Below are 23297 nucleotides of genomic sequence, written 5' to 3'. Positions count from 1 at the left end.
TTGCTGGAATAAAGCAGTTTCAGATCAGCAGCATATCAATTCTTTCAGCGTTTTTTGCAGCATTTTTCACACATTCAAATGAATAGGAAAAAAAAGGCATCAGAAACACATGAGAAAACTGGTGTATTTTACACAGCATTTTCCTGCCAACACTCTAGTATTATAGCCAGCAGATTTTTGTGCTGCAAATACTGAATGTGTGCACATACCCTTATAGTTCTTATTGGCGGACCAGATTGAACATGTTCCTGAATGACATGGTCCAAAATGTCACATAACATTAGAATTACATACTACTGGCTACAGTGGACTCACTTGTAGTTGTCCCTAATATATAGTATCCAACCTGATCTAAAATAATTTAGAACTTCAGTTCCATAAATGAATAAAGCTAAACAGATAGAAATAATATCTTCTAAGCAGTAACTGTAAAGCTTGAGGACCGTACCGTATGCGGGGATGAACTCCGAGCACTTCCTGGAAGTCCGTTGTAGTGTTTAAAGTTTGGGGACGAGAGAGAGACGGAGGCAATAAATTAATTAAAATGGTAGCCAATTTTGGTGAATTAATGAAGGAGCTACTGGAGTCAAGTTTGGTGAAATTCATGACAATATGTATATAGTTGACCTCGGCATCATATCAGCAGATGCACATTTGGTTGAATCCAATCTGATGGCTATGGCCATCTTTAAAGTAAAATGTTTGTTGCCATGAGGAAGCTTTTCTTCTTTCTCCATTCTTCATGCTTTATTAAGAAAGACTGAAAAGTTTGCTTCTTCAGATATTTGTATTGGTATACTTAAAGGGAATCTGTCACCAGGTTTTGGTACCCCATCTGAGAGCAGAATGCTATAGAGGCAGAGACCCTAATTCAAGTGGTGTGTCACTTACTGGGTTTTGATTAAAAGCTGTTCTATCTGCTGCATATCTAGCAGTTCTCTGAATGTTGAGCTCTGTATAACCCCGCCCACACCACTGATTGGCAGCTTTCTGCTTATGCGCAGTATGACAGCAAGCTGCCAATCAGTAGTGTGGGTGTGGTAGGACTACATGGCAGTAGGTTTACTAGTCCTCTAGTGAGAATCTCCTGCTGATAAAACACTGATTTTATAACAACTACGAGCAAGCAGCCTAGAAAGTGACACATCGCTGGAATCAGGGTATCTGCCCCTACATTATACTGTCATTAGATTAGGTAGCAATAGCCTGATGACAGATTCCCTTTAAAACTGATGTAGGAAGATTTCGTTGCTTTTTGAGTCCTTCAGACCCCTACAGACACCACCATTTCCCATAGTTTTTTACAGAAGTTAAGTTGTTATATAATTTTTCATTAAACAAGGGTTTGTTCTTTTACTGAAAATGTGAATGATGAGCTTATTTTGTCTCTTTATAACCCATAGGTGCTGAAAGGTGCTGCCACCTGCTTTTATGCTTTCATCGGTTTTGACATAATAGCTACAACAGGGGAAGAGGCAAAAAGTCCTAATACTTCCATTCCATATGCCATAACTGCTTCCTTGGTCACCTGTCTAACAGCATATGTATCTGTAAGTGGTCCTGATTTATAATCCATATTATAATGTCCTGTTATTGTTTCCTCAAGAGCAGAATGTGTGTGTAATTAATGAAAAGTGTATTAAAGTGGAAACAGCAAAAATGTCATGTATTCTGTTCTAGAAGAAACAGGCCCCACACCTGCATGAATTATACTGTGCAGTTGTAGTAACTTGAAGCATGTGTGTCCCAATGCCGAATCTCAAGTATCATTGTTCTTTAAAAGTATTGGTTTTCTCATAGTGGTCAAAGGGACCTATTGATCCCTGTAGGCTCCAAGGCGCGGGGGCAACTGCAACTACTGCACCCATTGTAGTTTTGCCCCTGGTGCAGTTTCTATTTATGACAATACCTACTGCTACTTTGTCAGTTCAGTGCTGTTCTACCATGTAGCATGTCGGAGATCCAAGTCACCATTCCCAAAAATGCACCTATATAGCTACTAAAATTCAAGCCATTTAAGTTGTAGATAGTATAGTATTTATCATTAATGAGAGAATAGCGATATTACAAAGTCTCTTTACACAAAATATTTCATACATAAATCATTACACATATGTCTTTTCACACTAAACCTGAAGAAAAACATGTTGCAGCTGCCCACAATCCACACAACAAGTTGAACTGCAGTCTAATATGTCCAAAAATTATCCTGATTCTCATGCTTTGCAATTTGCAATCTACCATTTTTGAGGGATCAGTCTCACTTCACCAGCATTCTGCTAGCACTATACATGCTGGGACTTCCTTTCCCTTACCCCTTGTCCAATGGCTTATCTGCCATGAACAGAAGATTCACCTCTGGTATGTCAGTATGCAGTTTATTTTATATAATTTTGTTGTGGAAGACTAAGCTACTTATCAAGGTAATGTTAATTAATAGGTAATTAATAAATGATCAGTTATACATTTCTTTACCTAACTTTTTTGCTGTCTGTCTTTCAGGTAAGCGTAATATTAACATTAATGGTCCCATACAATATGATTGATTCAGAATCACCGCTGATGGAGATGTTTGTAGCACATGGATTTTATGCTGCTAAGTTTATTGTGGCCATTGGATCTGTAGCAGGCCTCACCGTCAGCTTGTTTGGTTCTCTATTCCCTATGCCCAGAGTGATCTATGCAATGTCTGGTGATGGGTTATTGTTCAGGTTAGTGTTGCTTATTGCAATTATATAGACTGTCTGCTCACAATGAACCTATTTTTGATTTTTCCTATCTTGTTTTCGCAGGTTTTTATCCCATGTCAGCTCATACACAGAGACACCAGTTGTGGCTTGTATTGTCTCTGGATTTTTGGCCGCCCTGCTGTCTCTACTGGTCAGTCTTCGTGATCTAATAGAAATGATGTCTATTGGAACTCTTTTAGCCTACACCCTGGTATCTGTGTGTGTCTTGCTATTGCGTTACCAGCCTGAGAGCGACATTGATGGTTTTGTTAAATTTCTTTCTCAAGAGCATACTAAGAAAAAAGAAGGAATCATCGCTGATTGTGAGAAAGAAATTTGTTCCCCTATGAGTGATGGAGAAGAATTCAGTGGTCCAGCCACAAACACATGCGGGGCGAAGAATCTACCATCACTTGGAGACAACGAAATGCTCATTGGTAAATCTGATAAATCCAACTACAACGTTAACCATCCAAACTATGGAACAGTTGACATGACCTCAGGCATAGAGGCAGATGGCTCTGAAAACATTTACCTTTTCAAGTTGAAGAAATTTATAGGTCCACGATACTATACCATGCGAATACGACTTGGCTTACCTGGAAAAATGGATCGCCCAACGCTTGGCACAGGTCGCACAGTAACCATCTGTGTCATGCTTCTTTTCATCTTGATATTCATCTTCTGCTCCTTTATAATATTTGCTGCAGACTATGTTTATGACCAGGAGTGGTGGGCAGTCCTGTTGGTTGTTCTGATGGTACTGTTGATCCTTGCTTTGATTTTTGTTATCCTGCAACAACCGGAGAACCCAAAAAAATTGCCTTACATGGCGCCCTGCGTTCCTTTTGTTCCTGCATTTGCCATGCTAGTCAACATTTATCTTATGCTGAAATTGTCATCCATTACATGGATCCGATTTGCTGTCTGGTGCTTTGTAGGTAAGTTGTGAACATCACCAAAAGGTAGAATCTTTATATATATATAGCGAATACAAACTGGTAAACAATTTAGACACCACTAGTGGGAAACTGGAACAGGAATTAGTCTGCAAGTCTGTTTATAAGCAGCAATTGTTTAAAATTTGCTTACATACATGTTGCTATAAATTCTTAAATTAAAGAGGGTCTGTAATGCACCCTTAAAGGACCCAACTTTCTAGCAAAACTTGGACCTGAGCAACCAGGTTGTGGGATCTCAGCCCACCTCACTGTGAAAGAGTGAGATCTTACATGCTATCGCGAAATCTCGCTATTTCCATGAATTCAGTACTTCCACATCCTTTATGAAGCGCTTAACGAACCATGTAACTGCTCTAATGATGTTACCGTACGGTAACCACTTTGTAAAGTATACTGCAATGGATTAGTGAAAAGTGCTACATCTTTCTGTTTCACAGTGAAGAGGGTCGCAGAAGGTTGTGGGATCTGCATACTGAAATCCCACAGCTCGGAAGTTCAGTCCCTACTTTTGCTTGAAATTTGGGTCCTCTTGGGTCTTCTCTGACCACTTTTGCTGATGAGTGTTGTTCTGAAAAATCAGCAGTCTGAGGTTGCCCACTTATTTCTTAAATAAGAAGGACAGCCCCAGACTTGTGATAATTATTCACTGTTTGAGCATCGGCTTTTTGGTGATAGAAGTGCAATGTCTTGTGACGTGTTTCAGGAAGATGGATCTCTTCCAGTAACAAGTTTATCTACATTGACATTTTTGTTTGTATAGTAGCATCATATTCCACAGCACTGTATATTCGTGGAAATAACAAACAAGTAAAATGACAAATATTCAGAACACCCCACCTGGCATCATAATTTCAATGGTACTGCTGTATTCAAAAGTACCATTGTATTCAACGATACCGTCTTACAAATTCAGTCTGTGCATCTGTCTTAATGCAGCAAGCTCCATAACATCACTAGATCGTGCCTACTGCCTCAGTCCACACACTGCACAGACTGGAGCCACACATCGGGAATGGGGCTAGGTGAGTGTTTTTTATTTTATTTTATTAGTACTTGAATGTGGTTGTGGGTGCCATCATACTGCTGTGTATGGGGGCTGTGGCATCATATTGTGTGTGGTAAGCTGTGAGATGATCATACTGTTGGGAGGCTGTGGGTGCCAGACTATGAATAAGAACTACTTAGTTTGAAATGCGTCAGATCTACTGGAGTAACTGGGTACAGTCCTCGGGCACAGTCTCAAAAAATGTTTTGCTTTTTTTCCTTTTAATGTATTGATAATAAAATATTTTGGTTTTTAATCACGCTCTCCCTGATCTGTTGCAGGATACTCACCTCTGTTGTGTGGAGGAGATGTGGGGGCTATCATACTATGTGGGGGGGCTGCAGTGGAATCATCATGTAAAGGGTGTGTCTCCTTGGGGGTATCATACTGTGTGGGGGCTATTATATTGTGTGGGGGCTGTGGGTATCATCATACTGTTTGAGGGCCTATTTTATTGTGTTTGGCTGTGGGACTATCATACTGTGGGGGGGCATTGTGGCAACATCCTTACTTTGCTGGGAACACTATGGGGTCATCATACTGTGTGTGTGTGGGGGGCATTTTTATTAACATCAGATTCTATCGGGGTCATGAATGGGGTATGGTAGTGGGTATGGGCATTCTATAAAGGCAAAATTACTGTGTAAGTGCCACAATACAGGTCCCTCTCCCTGACTCTAAAAGTTGGGAAGTATGCTCCTTTGTAACTGCGCCTATGCGCTGTGACCCTGCCGGTTCTGCTGAAATTTTTTTTGGGGGTAGCCCAAGTAGGACTATGGTGCCCCATAATTTCTATGTAAGCCTCTGCTATATAGCAAATATATACTGTATTATATATAGTAAGCAATGAATCACTAGTATAGAGTTCTATAATTTAATTCTAATATGATGCAGAGAGTATTTAATAAAATGTCTGCTGGTTAAACCAATATTTCCCCTGAATGCTTCCTGATATACATATACATGTGTAAGCAGGTAAATCTCCAATGTGCTAATGTATGTCCTTCCCTTAAGGGTCATGGAGAGCTTGCATGGCTTGTTAAATGGGACTTGTCAAGTCAAGAAAACTTATTTACATGTATAAATGGTTTAAATCCTATGTAGCTGCCTTACTGGAGCAGTGGCAAAAGGGAGAAATTGAAGTTTTATTCTCCCTGCAGCTCCTTGCTTCCAGTCATTGGGGTGGTGCAGGGAGAGGGTACAGTCATCCCTCACTATACAGTGAGCACGCTGGTATCACTCCCCAGCATATTGAAACAGCCTGTTTCATGTACCGCCCCAAATATCATGTTCTCCTTGTATCCACTGCTCCAGTAAGCCAGCTATACAGGATTTAAACACTATATACTTATAGATTATCTTTATATCTGCAGGTAAATAGTGTTTCTGGTCATGACAGCACTCAATGCATAGTGCATGTGTAAGCAGAGTTTAAGAATAGAAAGTAAAGGTTTCTAAACTGGAAACACATCAGATAACACTTATAAGATAGGTGCAAGTGTATCCTGTTCTGTGTAGAACAGATGGCATTTCTACTGCAAAGTACATACAGGGATTATGTATTTGTCATATATCTTTCTCAACCAAACATAACTAGGTACTGCTGCATCATTGTATAACTTCATGTAGAGCCAAATATCAATCTCACAGTCAGATTTACCTTTCTTTTCTTTTTTTTCTTATCTCATACCCCAGGGTACATTGTAAAGGGCATGGTGATCTCCTTTAAATCTATGCCACTATGTTCACAGGTGTGCGAAGCAATAAAATATTCAGTTCTCCCAACATTTCATCTCTTAAGTCTACGGCTTGCCGCTGTGCCTAATGAATTCTGCATATATAATGTTACATAAAAGAGTAATGCACATAAAAGGCAATTAATACATTATTTTTTTCAGTGACTAATATTTCCGTCAGATCGTTTGGTTATAAAGACTCACCAAACAGAGACCATCAGAGCAGATAGTTGCAATTTTAATTGGACTTTCACAGGACAGCGCTCACCATGACTCGGACAAGATAGAGCCTCATTAAATTTCTATGAACAGAACTTTGCTCACATACCATCTGGTACGGCTAGACCTGAGGCTTCTCTGCACATCAAGAGATTTCTCTAACACTCATCATGCATATTTAATATATGAGGCTGACAGCGATAAAATAATTTAGCATCTCAATCAACGTATTATTTTCATGACGTGGCCAATTTCTTGATAGGCCTGTGTCATCAACAGTCAAAGATATGTGCCCCTAAAGCAAATTGATCTTCATCACTATGTAGGGAAACATGAGAAGGGAAAAGGGATATGGAAGGTTCTTCAGGTTAATTTGCCCTTGTATTTTCACAGTTTAGAATTTGGGCTTTGTCCAAGAGCTCATTAATTTAAGATGTATGTAGCAACAGGACACCTAAGGAATTTATTCTCATGTGACAACATCTAATGACAGGCGGTGGAACATGGTGCTCACAATGAAAATGTCTTTACTAGGACAGCAGTCATGACCCATTCCAGTTCTGAGACTCTTTAAATTACATGTACAGTGTCATGTAAAAGTTTGGGCACCCCTGTTAAAAATTACTGTTATTGTGAACAGTTAAGCTAGATGAAGATGAAATGATCTCAAAAAGGCCTAAGTTAAAGATGACACATTCCCCTTTGTATTTTAGGCAAAAAATATATATATTGTCATCTTTTACATTTTAAAAATTACAAAAAGGAAAATGGGCCAATGGAAAAGTTTGGGCACCTTTGGAGATTTGTGTGCGAAGATAACTTTGACCAAGGTTTCAGACCTTAATTAGCCTTTTAGAGTCATGGCTTGTTCACTACATCATTAGGAAAGGCCAGGTGATGCAAATTTCACAGCTTTATAAAAACCTAGCCTCCTCTAACTTTGTGCCAAAAACAGCAGCCAAGGGTTCTTCTAAGGGTTCTTTCCTCAGTTTGAAATGTAATTGAAAAATTGCAGTTAACAGTAACAATGGAGGTCAAGATATGGTCTGGAAGACCAAGCAAAGTTTCAGTGATAGCTGCTCATAGGATTGCTAGAGAGGCAAATCAGAACCCCTGCTTGATTGCAAAAGACATTCAAAAAGATTTAGCAGACTCTGGAGTTGTGGTATATTGTTCTACTGTTCAGAGACACCTGCACAAATATGGCCTTCATGGAAGAGTCATCAGAAGAAAACCTCTCCTGCGTCCTCACAATAAAATTCAGTGTCAGAAGTTTTCAAAAGAACATTTAAACAAGCCTGATGCATTTTGGAAACAAGTCCTGTGGACCTATGAGGTTAAAATAGATCTCTTTGGTCACAATGATCAAAGGTATATGTGGAAAAAAAGGGCACAGAATTTCAGGAAAACAACATCTCGCCAACCATTAAGCATGTGGGTGGATCAATCATGCTTTGGGGTTGTGTTTCAGCCAATGGCACGGTGAACATTTCACGGGTAGAAGGAAGAATGAATTCAATGAAATTTCAGCAAATTCTTGATGCAAATATAACACAATCTGTAAAAAAGTTGAAGTTAAAAAGAGAATGGCTTCTACAAATGGATAATGATCCTAAACACACTTCAAAATCCACAATAGACTACCTCAAAAGGCGCAAGCTGGAGGTTTTACAATGGCCCTCACAGTCCCCTGATCTGAACATCATTGAAAATCTGTGACTAGACCTCAAAATAACAGTGCATGGAAGAAGAATCAGGAATCTCACAGAACTGGAAGACTTTTCCAAGGAAGAATGAATGAAAATCCCTCAAACAAGAATTGAAACACTCTTGGCTGGCTACTAGAAGCATTTACAAGCTGTGATACTTTCAAAAGGGGGTGCTACTAGGTACTAACCACGCAGGGTACCCATTCCAGTTCTGAGACTCTTTAAATTACATGTACAGTGTCATGTAAAAGTTTGGGCACCCCTGGTAAAAATTACTGTTATTGTGAACAGTTAAGCAAGTTGAAGATGAAATGATCTCGAAAAGGCCTAAATTAAAGATGACACATTCCCTTTGTATTTTAGGCAAAAAATATATATATTGTCATCTTTTACATTTTAAAAATTACAAAAAGGAAAATGGGCCAATGCAAAAGTTTGGGCACCTTTGGAGATTTGTGTGCGAAGGTAACTTTGACCAAGGTTTCAGACCTTAATTAGCCTTTCAGGGTCATGGCTTGTCACTACATCATTAGGAAAGGCCAGGTGATGCAAATTTCCCAGCTTTATAAAAAACTAACCTCCTCTAACTTTGTGCCAAAAAACAGCAGCCATGGGTTCTTCTAAGCAGCTGCCTAGTACTGTGAAAATGAAAATGGTGGAGGCCCACAAAGGAGAAGAAGGTTAGAAGAAGATAGCAAAGCGTTTTCAAGTTGCACTTTCCTCAGTTTGAAATGTAATTGAAAAATTGGAGTTAACAGTAACAATGGAGGTCAAGATATGGTCTGGAAGACCAAACAAAGTTTCAGTGATAGCTGCTCATAGGATTGCTAGAGAGGCAAATCAGAACCCCTGCTTGATTGCAAAAGACATTCAGAAAGATTTAGCTGACTCTGGAGTTGTGGTATATTGTTCTCCTGTTCAGAGACACCTGCACAAATATGGCCTTCATGGGAGAGTCATCAGAAGAAAACCTCTCCTGCGTCCTCACCATAAAATTCAGTGTCAGAAGTTTTCAAAAGAACAGCTAAACAAACCTGATGCATTTTGGAAACAAGTCCTGTGGACCGATGAGGTTAAAATAGATCTCTTTGTTCACAATGATCAAAGATATGTGTGGAAAAAAAAGGGCACAGAATTTCAGGAAAACAACATCTCGCCAACCATTAAGCATGTGGGTGGATCAATCATGCTTTGGGGTTGTGTTTCAGCCAATGGCACTGTGAACATTTCACGGGTAGAAGGAAGAATGGATTCAATGAAATTTCAACAAATTCTTGATGCAAATATAACACAATCTGTAAAAAAGCTGAAATTGAAAAGAGAATGGCTTCTACAAATGGATAATGATCCTAAACACGCTTCAAAATCCACAATAGACTACCTCAAAAGGCGCAAGCTGGAGGTTTTACAATGTCCCTCACAGTCCCCTGATCTGAACATCATTGAAAATCTGTGGCTAGACCTCAAAATAGCAGTGCATGGAAGTAGAATCAGGAATCTCACAGAACTGGAAGACTTTTCCAAGGAAGAATGAATGAAAATCCCTCAAACAAGAATTGAAAGACTCTTGGCTGGCTACTAGAAGCATTTACAAGCTGTGATACTTTCAAAAGGGGGTGCTACTAGGTACTAACCACACAGGGTGCCCATTCCAGTTCTGAGACTCTTTAAATTACATGTACAGTGTCATGTAAAAGTTTGGGCACCGCTGGTAAAAATTACTGTTATTGTGAACATATTGTGTTATGCAAGTTGAAGATGAAAAGATCTCGAAAAGGCCTAAGTTAAAGATGACACATTCCCTTTGTATTTTAGGCAAAAAATATATATATTGTCATCTTTTACATTTTAAAAATTACAAAAAGGAAAATGGATCAATGCAAAAGTTTGGGCACCTTTGGAGATTTGTGTGCGAAGGTAACTTTGACCAAGGTTTCAGACCTTAATTAGCCTTTTAGGGTCATGGCTTGTTCACTACATCATTAGGAAAGGCCAGGTGATGCAAATTTCCCAGCTTTATAAAAACCTAGCCTCCTCTAACTTTGTGCCAAAAAACAGCAGCCATGGGTTCTTCTAAGCAGCTGCCTAGTACTGTGAAAATGAAAATGGTGGAGGCCCACAAAGCAGAAGAAGGTTAGAAGAAGATAGCAAAGCATTTTCAAGTTGCCCTTTCCTCAGTTTGAAATGTATTTGAAAAATTGCAGTTAACAGTAACAATGGAGGTCAAGATATGGTATGGAAGACCAAACAAAGTTTCAGTGATAGCTGCTCATAGGATTGCTAGAGAGGCAAATCAGAACCCCTGCTTGATTGCAAAAGACATTCAGAAAGATTTAGCAGACTCTGGAGTTGTGGTATATTGTTCTACTGTTCAGAGACACCTGCACAAATATGGCCTTCATGGAAGAGTCATCAGAAGAAAACCTCTCCTGCACCCTCAGCATAAAATTCAGTGTCATAAGTTTTCAACAGAACATCTAAACAAGCCTGATGCATTTTGTAAACAAGTCCTGTGGACCTATGAGGTTAAAATAGATCTCTTTGGTCACAATGATCAAAGGTATGTGAGGAAAAAAAAGGGCACAGAATTTCAGGAAAACAACATCTCGCCAACCATTAAGCATGTGGGTGGATCAATCATGCTTTGGGGTTGTGTTTCAGCCAATGGCACGGTGAACATTTCACGGGTAGAAGGAAGAATGAATTCAATGAAATTTCAACAAATTCTTGATGCAAATATAACACAATCTGTAAAAAAGCTGAAGTTGAAAAGAGAATGGCTTCTACAAATGGATAATGATCCTAAACACACTTCAAAATCCACAATAGACTACCTCAAAAGGCTCAAGCTGGAGGTTTTACAATGGCCCTCACAGTCCCCTGATCTGAACATCATTGAAAATCTGTGGCTAGACCTCAAAATAGCAGTGCATGGAAGAACAATCAGGAATCTCACAGAACTGGAAGACTTTTCCAAGGAAGAATGAATGAAAATCCCTCAAACAAGAATTGAAAGACTCTTGGCTGGCTACTAGAAGCATTTACAAGCTGTGATACTTTCAAAAGGGGGTGCTACTAGGTACTAACCACGCAGGGTACCCATTCCAGTTCTGAGACTCTTTAAATTACATGTACAGTGTCATGTAAAAGTTTGGGCACCCCTGGTAAAAATTACTGTTATTGTGAACAGTTAAGCAAGTTGAAGATGAAATGATCTCGAAAAGGTCTAAATTAAAGATGACACATTCCCTTTGTATTTTAGGCAAAAAATATATATATTGTCATCTTTTACATTTTAATAATTACAAAAAGGAAAATGGGCCAATGCAAAAGTTTGGGCACCTTTGGAGATTTGTGCGTGAAGATAACTTTGACCAAGGTTTCAGACCTTAATTAGTCTTTCAGGGTCATGGGTTGTCACTACATCATTAGGAAAGGCCAGGTGATGCAAATTTCCCAGCTTTATAAAAAACTAACCTCCTCTAACTTTGTGCTAAAAAACAGCAGCCATGGGTTCTTCTAAGCAGCTGCCTAGTACTGTGAAAATGAAAATGGTGGAGGCCCACAAAGGAGAAGAAGGTTAGAAGAAGATAGCAAAGCGTTTTCAAGTTGCACTTTCCTCAGTTTGAAATGTAATTGAAAAATTGGAATTAACAGTAACAATGGAGGTCAAGATATGGTCTGGAAGACCAAACAAAGTTTCAGTGATAGCTGCTCATAGGATTGCTAGAGAGGCAAATCAGAACCCCTGCTTGATTGCAAAAGACATTCAGAAAGATTTAGCTGACTCTGGAGTTGTGGAGAATCAGGAATCTCACAGAACTGGAAGACTTTTCCAAGGAAGAATGAATGAAAATCCCTCAAACAAGAATTGAAAGACTCCTGGCTGGCTACAAGAAGCATTTACAAGCTGTGATACTTTCAAAAGGGGGTGCTACTAGGTACTAACCACGCAGGGTGCCCAAACTTTTGCATCAGCCCGCTTTCCTTTTTGTAATTTTTAAAATGTAAAAGATGGAAAAAATCTATCTATCTATCTATCTATCTATCTATCTATTTCCTAAAATACAAGGGAAATGTGTCATCTTTAACTTTAGGCGTTTTAGAGATCATTTCATCTTCAACTTACTTTCACAATAACAGTAATTTTGACAAGGGGTGCCCAAACTTTTACATGCCACTGTATGCAAGATACAATGACATTAAACAGAATAATTAGAAAATGGTGAACTACTTCTCAAATGGTTGTACATCATGAGATAGAAGAAAATTTGGTTTCCAGAAGCAATGCCACTTACGTCTATGGGCTGTGTCTAGTATTGAAGCTTAGCTCCATTCATGTAAATGGAATTGTTCTGCAATACCTAACAGCCCACTGGAAAAAGTAATGCAGTTTCTGGAAAAAATTCAGACTAACCAGTTAAAGTATAAATTTTAACCACTATCATTGTTAACCTTTTCAGGTGCAGTTGTGATTTTTGATCATTCTTAGGTAAAACAATATTAGTACAGAAATAGAATTACAGAATTATAACTATTCGGTAGCATTTACTTGAGGTAGTCACACATATTAAAGAATATTTGCATTTTGATTTTTTTCATCATTGCACAGTAATATTAATTACAATAACATTTGTAGTTTGCTCTGTTATCTGATTTTACCTTTATCTGAAATGTGTGAAATTTGAGGCTGTATCCAGAGAGTGAACTTTCCTGACTCTCAGTAAAGGTTTAGTACTACAAATGAGTAAATCTGACGAGATTAGGATTCTCCAAATTTTACCGGGAAGTTCAAGTTACGGCAAATTTATTCTCCACAAATTTAATGTCCCTTATTATGCTAAAAAGATCCTAGAACATAATAAACATAAGATGTAGAAAAAAAATCAATCAATACTCCCCTCAGCTGCTAACTGTCCTCCGTACGGTCCTCAATGCCTCTTCTTACCGTCCACTGAAACCCCAGGCAACTTCAAGATAGCCAAGGACTTTCGTTCGAGACTAGGCCCATGATGTCCTTACCCAGGAATATCCCTGCGGCCTAGTGTCGCGGTGCACATCCTAAAGTCACGACATCTCCAAAACCATACAATGTGCATGCACAGAAATGTCCCAGGCTTGGTTGTGGTTGAGATGTTCCGGCCCTGGGATTTAGCTCACGGTGGTGGTAAGAAGAGGCGACAAGGACCTATGGGGAAGAGCATGCAGCAGAGGTGACCAGGTGTTCAGAGTGAGGTGAGTATTTTGGTTTTTTAAGTTTTTTTATGGCCCTCTACGGTCCAGCAAAATGGTGGTCAGCCAGCTGCTATCTTGCTGAATTTTCGCTGAGCAAATTAGACAAAATCTGCATTCTGAAGAATATAGATTTTTGTAAATTTCGAGTAGTATTCAATTCTACTGAAATAAATTTGCTGAACTCTATATGGCACTCAGTGCATAGTGCATGTGTCATTTCACAAGCTCTATGCACTCACTGCTTTACACTTACTAGGAGTCTCAACTAGTAGTGACGACGTTGTCAACTCAACACCAACCCGTCTTTAGCTTTAAGCTGCCTTCAGCTTCAAATTTCACACAGATAAGGAAGAAATTGTCTAATGTAGATAATTACAAATGTTCATTTAATTGACCGTAATGGACGATAATAAAAAATGAAAGTCTACTTACCCTTTTTCCTCATATATACCTGTATATTCAAAGGGGGTGAAAGTTTGAGTTTAATTAAAATATTTATGATAATGAAATAATGTGGAAAATGAAAGGAGAATGGGAAAGAACACATACAGTGGTGGCCAAAAGTATTGGCACCCCTGCAATTCTGTCAGATAATACTCAGTTTCTTCCTGAAAATGATTGCAATCACAAATTCTTTGGTATTATTATCTTCATTTAATTTGTCTGCAATGAAAAAACACAAAAAGAATTGTCCTAAAGCCAAATTGTATACAATTCCACACCAAACCAAAAAAAGGGGGTGGACAAAGGTATTGGCACTGTTTGAAAAATCATGTGATGCTTCACTAATTCGTGTAATTAACAGCACCTGTAACTTACCTGTGGCACCTTACAGGTGTTGGCAATAACTAAATCACACTTGCAGCCAGTTAACATGGATTAAAGTTGACTCAACCTCGGTCCTGTGTCCTTGTGTGTACCACATTGAGCATGGAGAAAAGAAAGAAGACCAAAGAACTGTCTGAGGACTTGAGAAACCAAATTGTGAGGAAGCATGAGCAATCTCAAGGCTACAAGTCCATCTCCAAAGACCTGAATGTTCCTGTGTCTTGCGTGCGCAGTGTCATCAAGAAGTTTAAAGCCCATGGCACTGTGGCTAACCTCCCTAGATGTGGACGGAAAAGAAATATTGACGAGAGATTTCAACGCAAGATTGTGCGGATGGTGGATAAAGAACCTCGACTAACATCCAAACAAGTTCACGCTGCCCTGCAGTCCGAGGGTACAACAGTGTCAACCCATACTATCCGTTGGCGTCTGAATGAAAAGGGACTGTATGGTAGGATACCCAGGAAGACCCCACTTCTAAACCCGAGACATAAAAAAGCCAGGCTGGAGTTTGCCAAAACTTACCTGAGAAAGCCTAAAACGTTTTGGAAGAATGTTCTCTGGTCAAATGAGACAAAAGTAGAGCTTTTCGGGAAAAAGCATCAACATAGAGTGTACAGGAAAAAAAAAGAGGCATTCAAAGAAAAGAACACGGTCCCTACAGTCAAACATGGTGGAGGTTCCCTGATGTTTTGGGGTTGCTTTGCTGCCTCTGGCACTGGACAGCTTGACCGTGTGCATGGCATTATGAAGTCTGAAGACTACCAACAAATTTTGCAGCATAATGTAGGGCCCAGTGTGAGAAAGCTGGGTCTCCCTCAGAGGTCATGGGTCTTCCAGCAGGACAATGACCCAAAACACACTTCCAAAAGCACTATAAAATGGTTTGAGAGAAAGCACTGGAGACTTCTAAGGTGGCCAACAATGAGTCCAGACCTGAATCCCATAGAACACCTGTGGAGAGATCTCAAAATGGCAGTTTGGAGAAGGCACCCTTCAAATATCAGGGACCTGAAGCAGTTTGCCAAAGAAGAATGGTCTACAATTCCAGCAGAGCATTGTAAGAAACTCATTGATGGTTACCGGAAGCAGTTGTTCGCAGTTATTTTGGCTAAAGGTTGTGCAACCAAGTATTAGGCTGAGGGTGCCAATACTTTTGTCTGGCCCATTTTTGGAGTTTTGTGTGAAATGATCAGTGATTAGATTTTTGATTCATTCTCTTTTGTGTTTTTTCCTTGCAAGCAAATTAAATGAAGATAATAAGACCAAAGAATTTGTGATTGCAATCATTTTCAGGAAGAAACTGAGTATTATCTGACAGAATTGCAGGGGTGCCAATACTTTTGGCCACCACTGTATCAGAGTAAAATGGTTTCTTGACAATTTAATCTGCTTGAAAGTTATAAAATTCTCACTCTTTAATTATTATTATTTTAATATCTTCTTTATTATCTATTTGTGGTTTCATAGGCTTGTTGATATATTTTGGCTATGGCATGTGGAACAGCACCTTGGAAATTAGTGCCAGAGAGGAGGTTCTCCATCAGAGCACGTACCAGAGATATGATGTTGATGACACCTTTTCAGTGGAAGATGGCTTCTCCTATCCTCCCGAAGAAGAAAAATCCCAAGACTGGGGAAGTGCAGATACCAAAGGCTACTACCATCAGCAGTCAGGAGAGGCACAGGACAGTAACCGGACAAACAGCAGGTCCAAAACTAAAGGAAAACATAAACAGGACTTTGATGCTTTGATTGCCAATGAGGAGCTAGACTACCCAGAATAACAATCACACGTTATGTTTGTGAACAACCTCAATTGTGGCCTAAAACGCAACAGCTTCACAGGCCCTGTATGTGGATTCTCTTCTCTCTCATACAGTGTACTGCTTACTAAGTTGTAAACAAGTGTGTCATGTTTTGCTGATTTTCTTTTTCATACATATTTGACTGAAATTATCTTGGTATGTTTTATTAAATTATAATGAGCATAGTCCAAAACAATACAAAATAAAATGTTTCTTTCCTTTCTCTTGGTTTAAGATGGAGTTGAAATACCTGATTACAGTTGGCAGTTCTTGGATTTTCCTATTTATATAGAATTTATATATTTATAAATAAAAATGTTTATTGCGATTTTGGGAAACGAGCAGAGAATGTTCAGAGGGTGATTAGGTGAATTAGGAAGGATTAATAGAGTTGATATTCTGAAACCAAAGTAAGAATATGTGCTGCAGTGTAATATTACACAGAATTTTTATTGTACTTATCTAAGAAAAGATAGTAATGTTCTAAGAGTTGAAATGGAAAAAAGTTATATATGTACAGTAGGAAAATTATGCAGGAAATCATGACCAGTATACGAAGAAGTTTGGCAAAGATACAAATAGCTGGGAAATTCCACTTGTAAAATATGTAATGGGTTTGTAATTAGAGTGGAAAATATCCTTTCAGAGTTATTATAGAAACAAAACATAAAAAACACAGCTATATTGTGTAAACTTATCACGGTACAGCCAACGTTGATGTCACACAATAAAAATCTAGTTAAACTGAAAGGATAGTTGCATTATTCTTATGGAAGAGGGATTATTTAGGCAATAGCGTCTGGCCTCTGAAATTGCAAGTGTTTGTAATATAGGATGTAGTGGCCAAATAACCTACAAGTAGAGTAAAGACGCAGTGATAACTTTATCTACTTGACAAAGATATTTCATAGGAAAATGAATCCACAAAGAATGGAAAGAAATCACTAGTAGATTAAAGAAGCCCTCCCACAAAGATTTTTTTTCAATCTGTGTACATGTGCATGTAGTGTGTGTGTTAAAATACTCACCTACCGCTGCTCTCTTCGGTATCCAACGCTGTTCTGGTCCTCTTCTCAGTGACGTCACTGCTGTTCAGACTGGCTGGCTCAATCTATGACCTATGCATGATCCAGAAGTCTCTTTTACAGTGTAAGTCTATGGAGCCTTGTTTTGACGCTCAATAGGCTTATATGGTAAAAGGATACGTAGAGCGCACTGTGACCCGGAGAGTCTGAAGAGCGTTGACGTCACTGAGAAGAGGAGCAGAACGGTGCTGGACACTGGAGAAGATGGTGGTTGGTGAGTATATTAACACACACTACACTACATTCACATATGCACACATTTATTAAAATAAATCTTCATGGGAGGGCTTGACTAAGAGTAACCTGACCCTAAAAGTCATAGGGCCCTTATGTTCCATGATACACTTGTTTTTTTGAAGGCCTTGCACTTAAATGTAATGAGTACTGTACTTAGTAAGAGGTATTTTGGCAATGCTCTAATGCCCTACTGACAGACAAAATAGACATAATGGATAAGACAGAATTAAGCCATCTGTGCCAAACATTTTGGAGAAAAATGAATATATAATTATTACATTATAAATAAACAATTCTACTTAAATGATTCTGCTAAAACTGCCTGTACATAGCTAAATATGCAGAGTAGTGGAAGCAATGGCTATGCCTGCACGGCTCTATGATTATCTCGGCTGCTTCTTAGGGATTCCTGTTCCTCTGTCAGAGGAGTTTTCATATGTAGATTTGATATAAAATTTAATAGCAGATAAATAGTAATTATTGATACAAAGAATGCTACCCTCAGGTTTGTAATATAAAATCTGTTGATGATATCATTGACTGCATTTCAGTTGAGGTGCAGTTTTCGGTGGTTGCTGTTTCTGTATTGAAGCCTTTCTGACATCAGTATATTTTTTGTCTATGTGGGAAAAGATGTTGAAGAGTGAAAAAATGGTTAAGATTGTATATATCCTGTTATAGATGAAATGCCCGCAGCCTGGCACCACTACTGCTGCAGTTTAAGACAGGTCCAATATATTTTTACACGACTGAAAAGTTTTCAGATGTACTTGCATGTTTCATATCACGTTTCTAAATGTGTGATTTTCTACCTCTGCTTTTACTTCCGTTATTCTTTCAATATACATATTATAGCTTTGAAGTTTACAACCAATCCACCCAGTCTTATTTGATGTTAATAATCTCGCTAGAATGTTTATAGATGTTGTGTTATTTCCATGTCATTGTTATGCAGTGTGTCTACTGTGCTTTATATCTAAATTCACTATTAAAGACTGTGAGTGTGGAAGGCAAGAAAGTGGGCTGTGAAAATATTGTATTATTGCACTGGGTATGCTAAGACAATATGGATATGATGTACAATGGGTGCGTTCACCACATATACTGCGTGAAACCTGCGGCCACGGGGACCCGAGTATGTCACTCGAGCACCCGCAATACTCGGTGTTACCCGAACACCCTAGGCAAACTTGAGTAACAAGCACTTGAGTTCATCACTAATAAGGAAGCAATTAAATGCAGTAATGATGCTCAGTGAGTCTTCCACAATTTTAATCATGTCAAATATTCATTTTCAGTAGGTTTTTTATTTTTTTTATTTCAGATTTTGATATGGTGAAAGCCTCTTGTTATAATTTTTGCTGAGGTTTGACTAAGAATTAGTGCATACAGTCAGCAAATCTATTTTAAAAGTGCAATTTACTAAGTGAATATACATACAGTAAATGCCTGCAACACTCAAAGATTTTAAAAGGTGTCTGTCCACACAAAATGAGTGTCCAAACTAAGTACAGCACCTTGTAGGGGATACCGCCTTAATAAAAATCATACCCATAGGAGCTGATACATCAAAGCTTTTATGCCAGAAAACTGGCACAAAAACGTTGAAACATTTTTGCCCAGTGGAAATTCGCTCAAAAAAATTGCAGCTTTTGGTATTTTCACGTCAGTTTGAATTAGCTCCGCAGAAATGGGTGGAGCTGAGGAGCAGCTGGGACAGGACAGGGGCATGACCATGCCCGCCCATCAAATTAATCAAAAAGGCTAGTGTGTTGTACGCCAGAAATGCTACTCCAGTCCCTGAAAAGGCACCATCTACTCCAGCAAGACTGGAATAGAGCGACTGTACGCTGCGCTAGACTCGGCCAATCTGCATTTTCATTAGTTGCAATTCAACTAAACTAACGAGGTGCGCGTGGCATGTATCTCTGCCCCTCTCTTCCGTGATTGACAGTGCTGGTTCCTGTAAAGTGCACATGTATAATAAGTAAGTGGCAAGGTACACTGAACTGCTTTGCCACACCCAAAGTGTATTTGAATAAAGGATAATTTCTTGAAAATGCATAAATGGTTTAAAACAGTAAAAACACATTATTTTAATTTGGATTATGTCCTCACAAGGTACTGTGTTTAGTTTGATCCCTCATTTTGTGCTGACAAACTTTTAAGGATATGGTGACCTTTACACTTATTTTTGTATTGCTTATTTGCTTGCTATATTTAAAATGAACTCAATTTTTTAATAGTTTTTATTATATTTTTGGCTGCTGCACAATGTGTGTTAATTTCTCACTCAGGTAGCTGGTCTGTCAAACTAACACACATCCACCAGAATTCTGCTCCTGTCTCTGACTCTTTGTTCTCTCCCTACATTCTCTGTGGGAAAAAAGCAAAGAAACCATGGCAGATTATACAAGGGAATGGAGGGAGAAATTACACACTCTTCAGCATCAGTGTTAGCACATTTGAGATGAGATTCTTTATAAGTTATAGAATGATCACACCCACAGTGAGCAGTATTGATACATGAGAGCTAGTGAAGGCAACCGTCTCCTGGATTTGGTTAAAAAAGTATCATTTGAACTCAGTTTTTCATAGAGACAACATTAACATTATTCACATCAAATGTTTCAAAATTTTGTTTGGAGATTATTACATTTGTGACATCCTTAAATATTTTTAGAGATGGATTTTGTAACTTTTAAAAAAGTAGCATGGATAATGTAGCATAGACGATGTCGTCTGTTCTTCTTCAAAAGAATCACGTCTTTCGAAGTCACCATGTAAGTTGAGCCTTAAGCGGCATTTACACTTAAAGATTACCATGAACGAGCATTCTTAAGAACGCTGATCACCCTAGGAAACGCTCATTTATTGGGTGAAATTATCTTTTGCGCAATGCAAAAGATTATTGTCCTCAGCAGAGCATCGTCCTGTGTAAACAGCACTCGGTCTGCCGAGAACCATGTTCTGTTGTCTAATAGACTTCTATTAGCCAAAGTGCCCCTGCTGTGAATGAACATAGAAAAGTCAGAGGATACCCGCTGACCTTAAGGGCCTCTGCGGACAAGCATATGAGTAATTGTCCAAGTTTCATCCAGAAAACTCGGATGATTTTTTTCTACTTTTCATCTTTGTGCCATCCGTGTGTCCATCTTTTACATTCGTAACATCCATGTTATCCGTTTTCATACATCTACATGAACATGTACATTATAAAATACAGTTTCCTAGGTTTATAATAGAAATGCATCTGTAAAAATCAGATGTCACTCGGCTGTTCCATGAGGGACCCAATGAGTCTCATCCAAGAGTTGGAAGTAAGTAGTTCATGCTGCAATTTTTTTTTTTTTCACAGTAGGAAAACGCGAATAAAAGGTTCATCTGAACAGCTCTATTGAATAACTCGAACAGTATGTGTTCGATTTATACACTTGTCTGCATGAGCCCTTAAAGGGGTTGTCTGGTCAAAACCGATAAGTCTGCAGTCACACTGTGTGACTGTAGACTTCTAAATCCCCCCAGCGCATGCACTGTACGCTGCGGGGATTTGCCGGTTTCAGACTCAGTAACGGAACGTATGTATGAGTTATACATACTCCCATCCAGTGGGCGAGGCTGCGCCCTCTAGTCGGACACGTCCACTGATACATGCCCACTGGCCGGAGGTATGTATAACTCATACATACCCTTCATTCCCTCCATTCCTGGATCTGAAACCTGCGAATCCCCGAAGTGCACAGTGCCGGCGCTGGGGGGATTCATAAGTCTGCAGTCATACAGAGTGACTGCAGACCTATCAGTTTTGACCAGACAACCCCTTTAAGCTGATAGCAAAACATGCACCAAAATTTATTGTAGTTTGTAGGGGGCCCATGGGATATCTATAACACTACTGAAAACTAGTGGTCTGGGGGTCTCATTCAGCCCTTATGTGCCTTATGCTCAGCCCACTGAAGAAGCTAAAATTCCCAGCATTAAAATCAAAGTGCTGCTAAAATAACATTATATTTGCTTGTAGATTCAATGTCAGATGTTTTCAGACATCTTCTATTAGGCATTTGTGGTATATGATGGTTGAAAACCTCAGTTTTAATAAAGCATATTGTCAGGGAGAAGCACGTTAGGAAGTTGTTATGTGATATGCCATTTGTCCTATAGATACTAAATTAAGACTCAGTATGACTCAAGCGTTCCTGTTGATATAATGGAGTATTGATTACTTAATATTTTTCCGGGAATTTGCAAAGTGAGAAGAAATTGCCATAAAAACTTACATCACCAAACTAAAAATATGTGATGCGCTCTAGAATTTCAACAAATGGATGTGATGTGCTGTATTCTTGAACCTATTTTGGAAAGATGTCTAAATATGGCTACAGTTTAAGTGGATAATAGAATAATATGCTGATATATTAAGACTGCAGGAATTACTATTTCATTCCACGATGTCTGCCTTTAAAGTATGATAATCCATGTGTGCCTTTGTCATTCATACAGCTGACAAAAAAAGTTGGGATCAAGTTGTATGCAGTTGGCGCAAGTTTTCTTTAAAACTGTCTGTTTATCTTTTACTCAACTTTTTACATATAAAAATGGCACATTTTTGTGCAAGAAATATACAGTAAAAATGTTACAGCTCTTGCAGTTTTTATGATGGCACCACCATTTTTCTAAAAAAATTAGTCTAGGTTCAGTGAAGGAAAAATGGTCAAACTTGGCCTTACAGAAACGTAGTCAGCTGTGGTCTAGCAGAAGTCTACTTGCTGTGGATTTCAGATCGACAGAGCCTAAACTTGCACCCAAACTCATTACTTAGGAGGCTTGTGACTCCTAAGGAATAGGGTGCATCTCACCCCAGCTGACTTTTAAGCAAGTTGGGTATGAAACTTCAGTCTTGATGGATCCCCCTCTACTTTTTTTACAAACCACATCCTCAGGCGTCTCCAAGCCTAAGCTTTTCATAGCAAAAAGGTAGATAGTAAATAGTGGAAATAGATAGTCAAACAAGCTGATTAGAAATCTATCTTTTTTGCCTCCTGTATAATGCTGCCTTTGCCAGGTGCAATCTTGTAAATATATTTCTTGATGTGTTCAAATGTAATACTATCTGCAAATGCTGCTTTTGCTTAGAACAAAAACACTAAAATAGTTTGTAATAGTAATAATTTTGCACCCATATTTTGTAAGTGTAGTTTTGGCCTTGACTTGACTTAAAATGAAAAACTACAACAGGTAATTGGCGGACGTGTTGACCATACAATCACAATAGCAGCTAAACAAAAATGACTGTAACTGGCTGCGCTTTATAGCAAGTTACTATTTTTTGCTTCAGTTCTCATAAATAAGGCCAATAGAGGTATTAAGGGCAATTGAAATAGCAGAAAAATAATGATTATATGATTGTGAGCGGTAAAGCTCCCCATATACTTTAGATTGCTGTCAGCCAAACAATGGTTTGGCTGATCGGCTGGCAGATATCTTGCCCGACACTTCCATCACAGGAGTGCTTCTGTGTTCTCTATGATGGAGCTGTTGACATCTCTTGTGGTGGCTGCAAAATCGGACATGCCGGATCCTAATTTACCCCAACAATCATCTGTCAGGAGCCCCCATACCCATTAGACTAATGGCAGAACCTGTTAATATTGTCGGGTCCAGATGACGTTAGTCTAAACTGTATCTTTAATAGCTTTGCATATGA

General features: G+C 38.8%; 1 protein-coding gene across 1 annotated transcript in view; it reads left to right on the top strand.

The window, feature by feature from the left end:
* SLC7A14 (solute carrier family 7 member 14) overlaps positions 1-18611 on the top strand; it is a 156045-nt gene extending 137434 nt beyond the window's left edge. Inside the window, exons 5-8 of the mRNA XM_073674880.1 lie at positions 1404-1550; positions 2503-2711; positions 2793-3670; positions 15934-18611. Of these exons, the coding sequence (XP_073530981.1) occupies positions 1404-1550; positions 2503-2711; positions 2793-3670; positions 15934-16250 (1551 nt within the window). The 3' untranslated portion in view covers positions 16251-18611. The remainder of the gene's footprint in view (positions 1-1403; positions 1551-2502; positions 2712-2792; positions 3671-15933) is intronic.
* Positions 18612-23297: the final 4686 nt, after the last annotated feature.

This window comes from Phyllobates terribilis, unplaced genomic scaffold (genome assembly GCF_046119375.1).
Source record: "Phyllobates terribilis strain yellow unplaced genomic scaffold, ASM4611937v1 Scaffold_3__8_contigs__length_932513732, whole genome shotgun sequence".
Classification (NCBI taxonomy): domain Eukaryota; kingdom Metazoa; phylum Chordata; class Amphibia; order Anura; family Dendrobatidae; genus Phyllobates; species Phyllobates terribilis.
The sequence above is the reverse complement of the archived record's forward strand: the minus strand, read 5'-3'. Positions and strand labels throughout refer to the sequence as shown.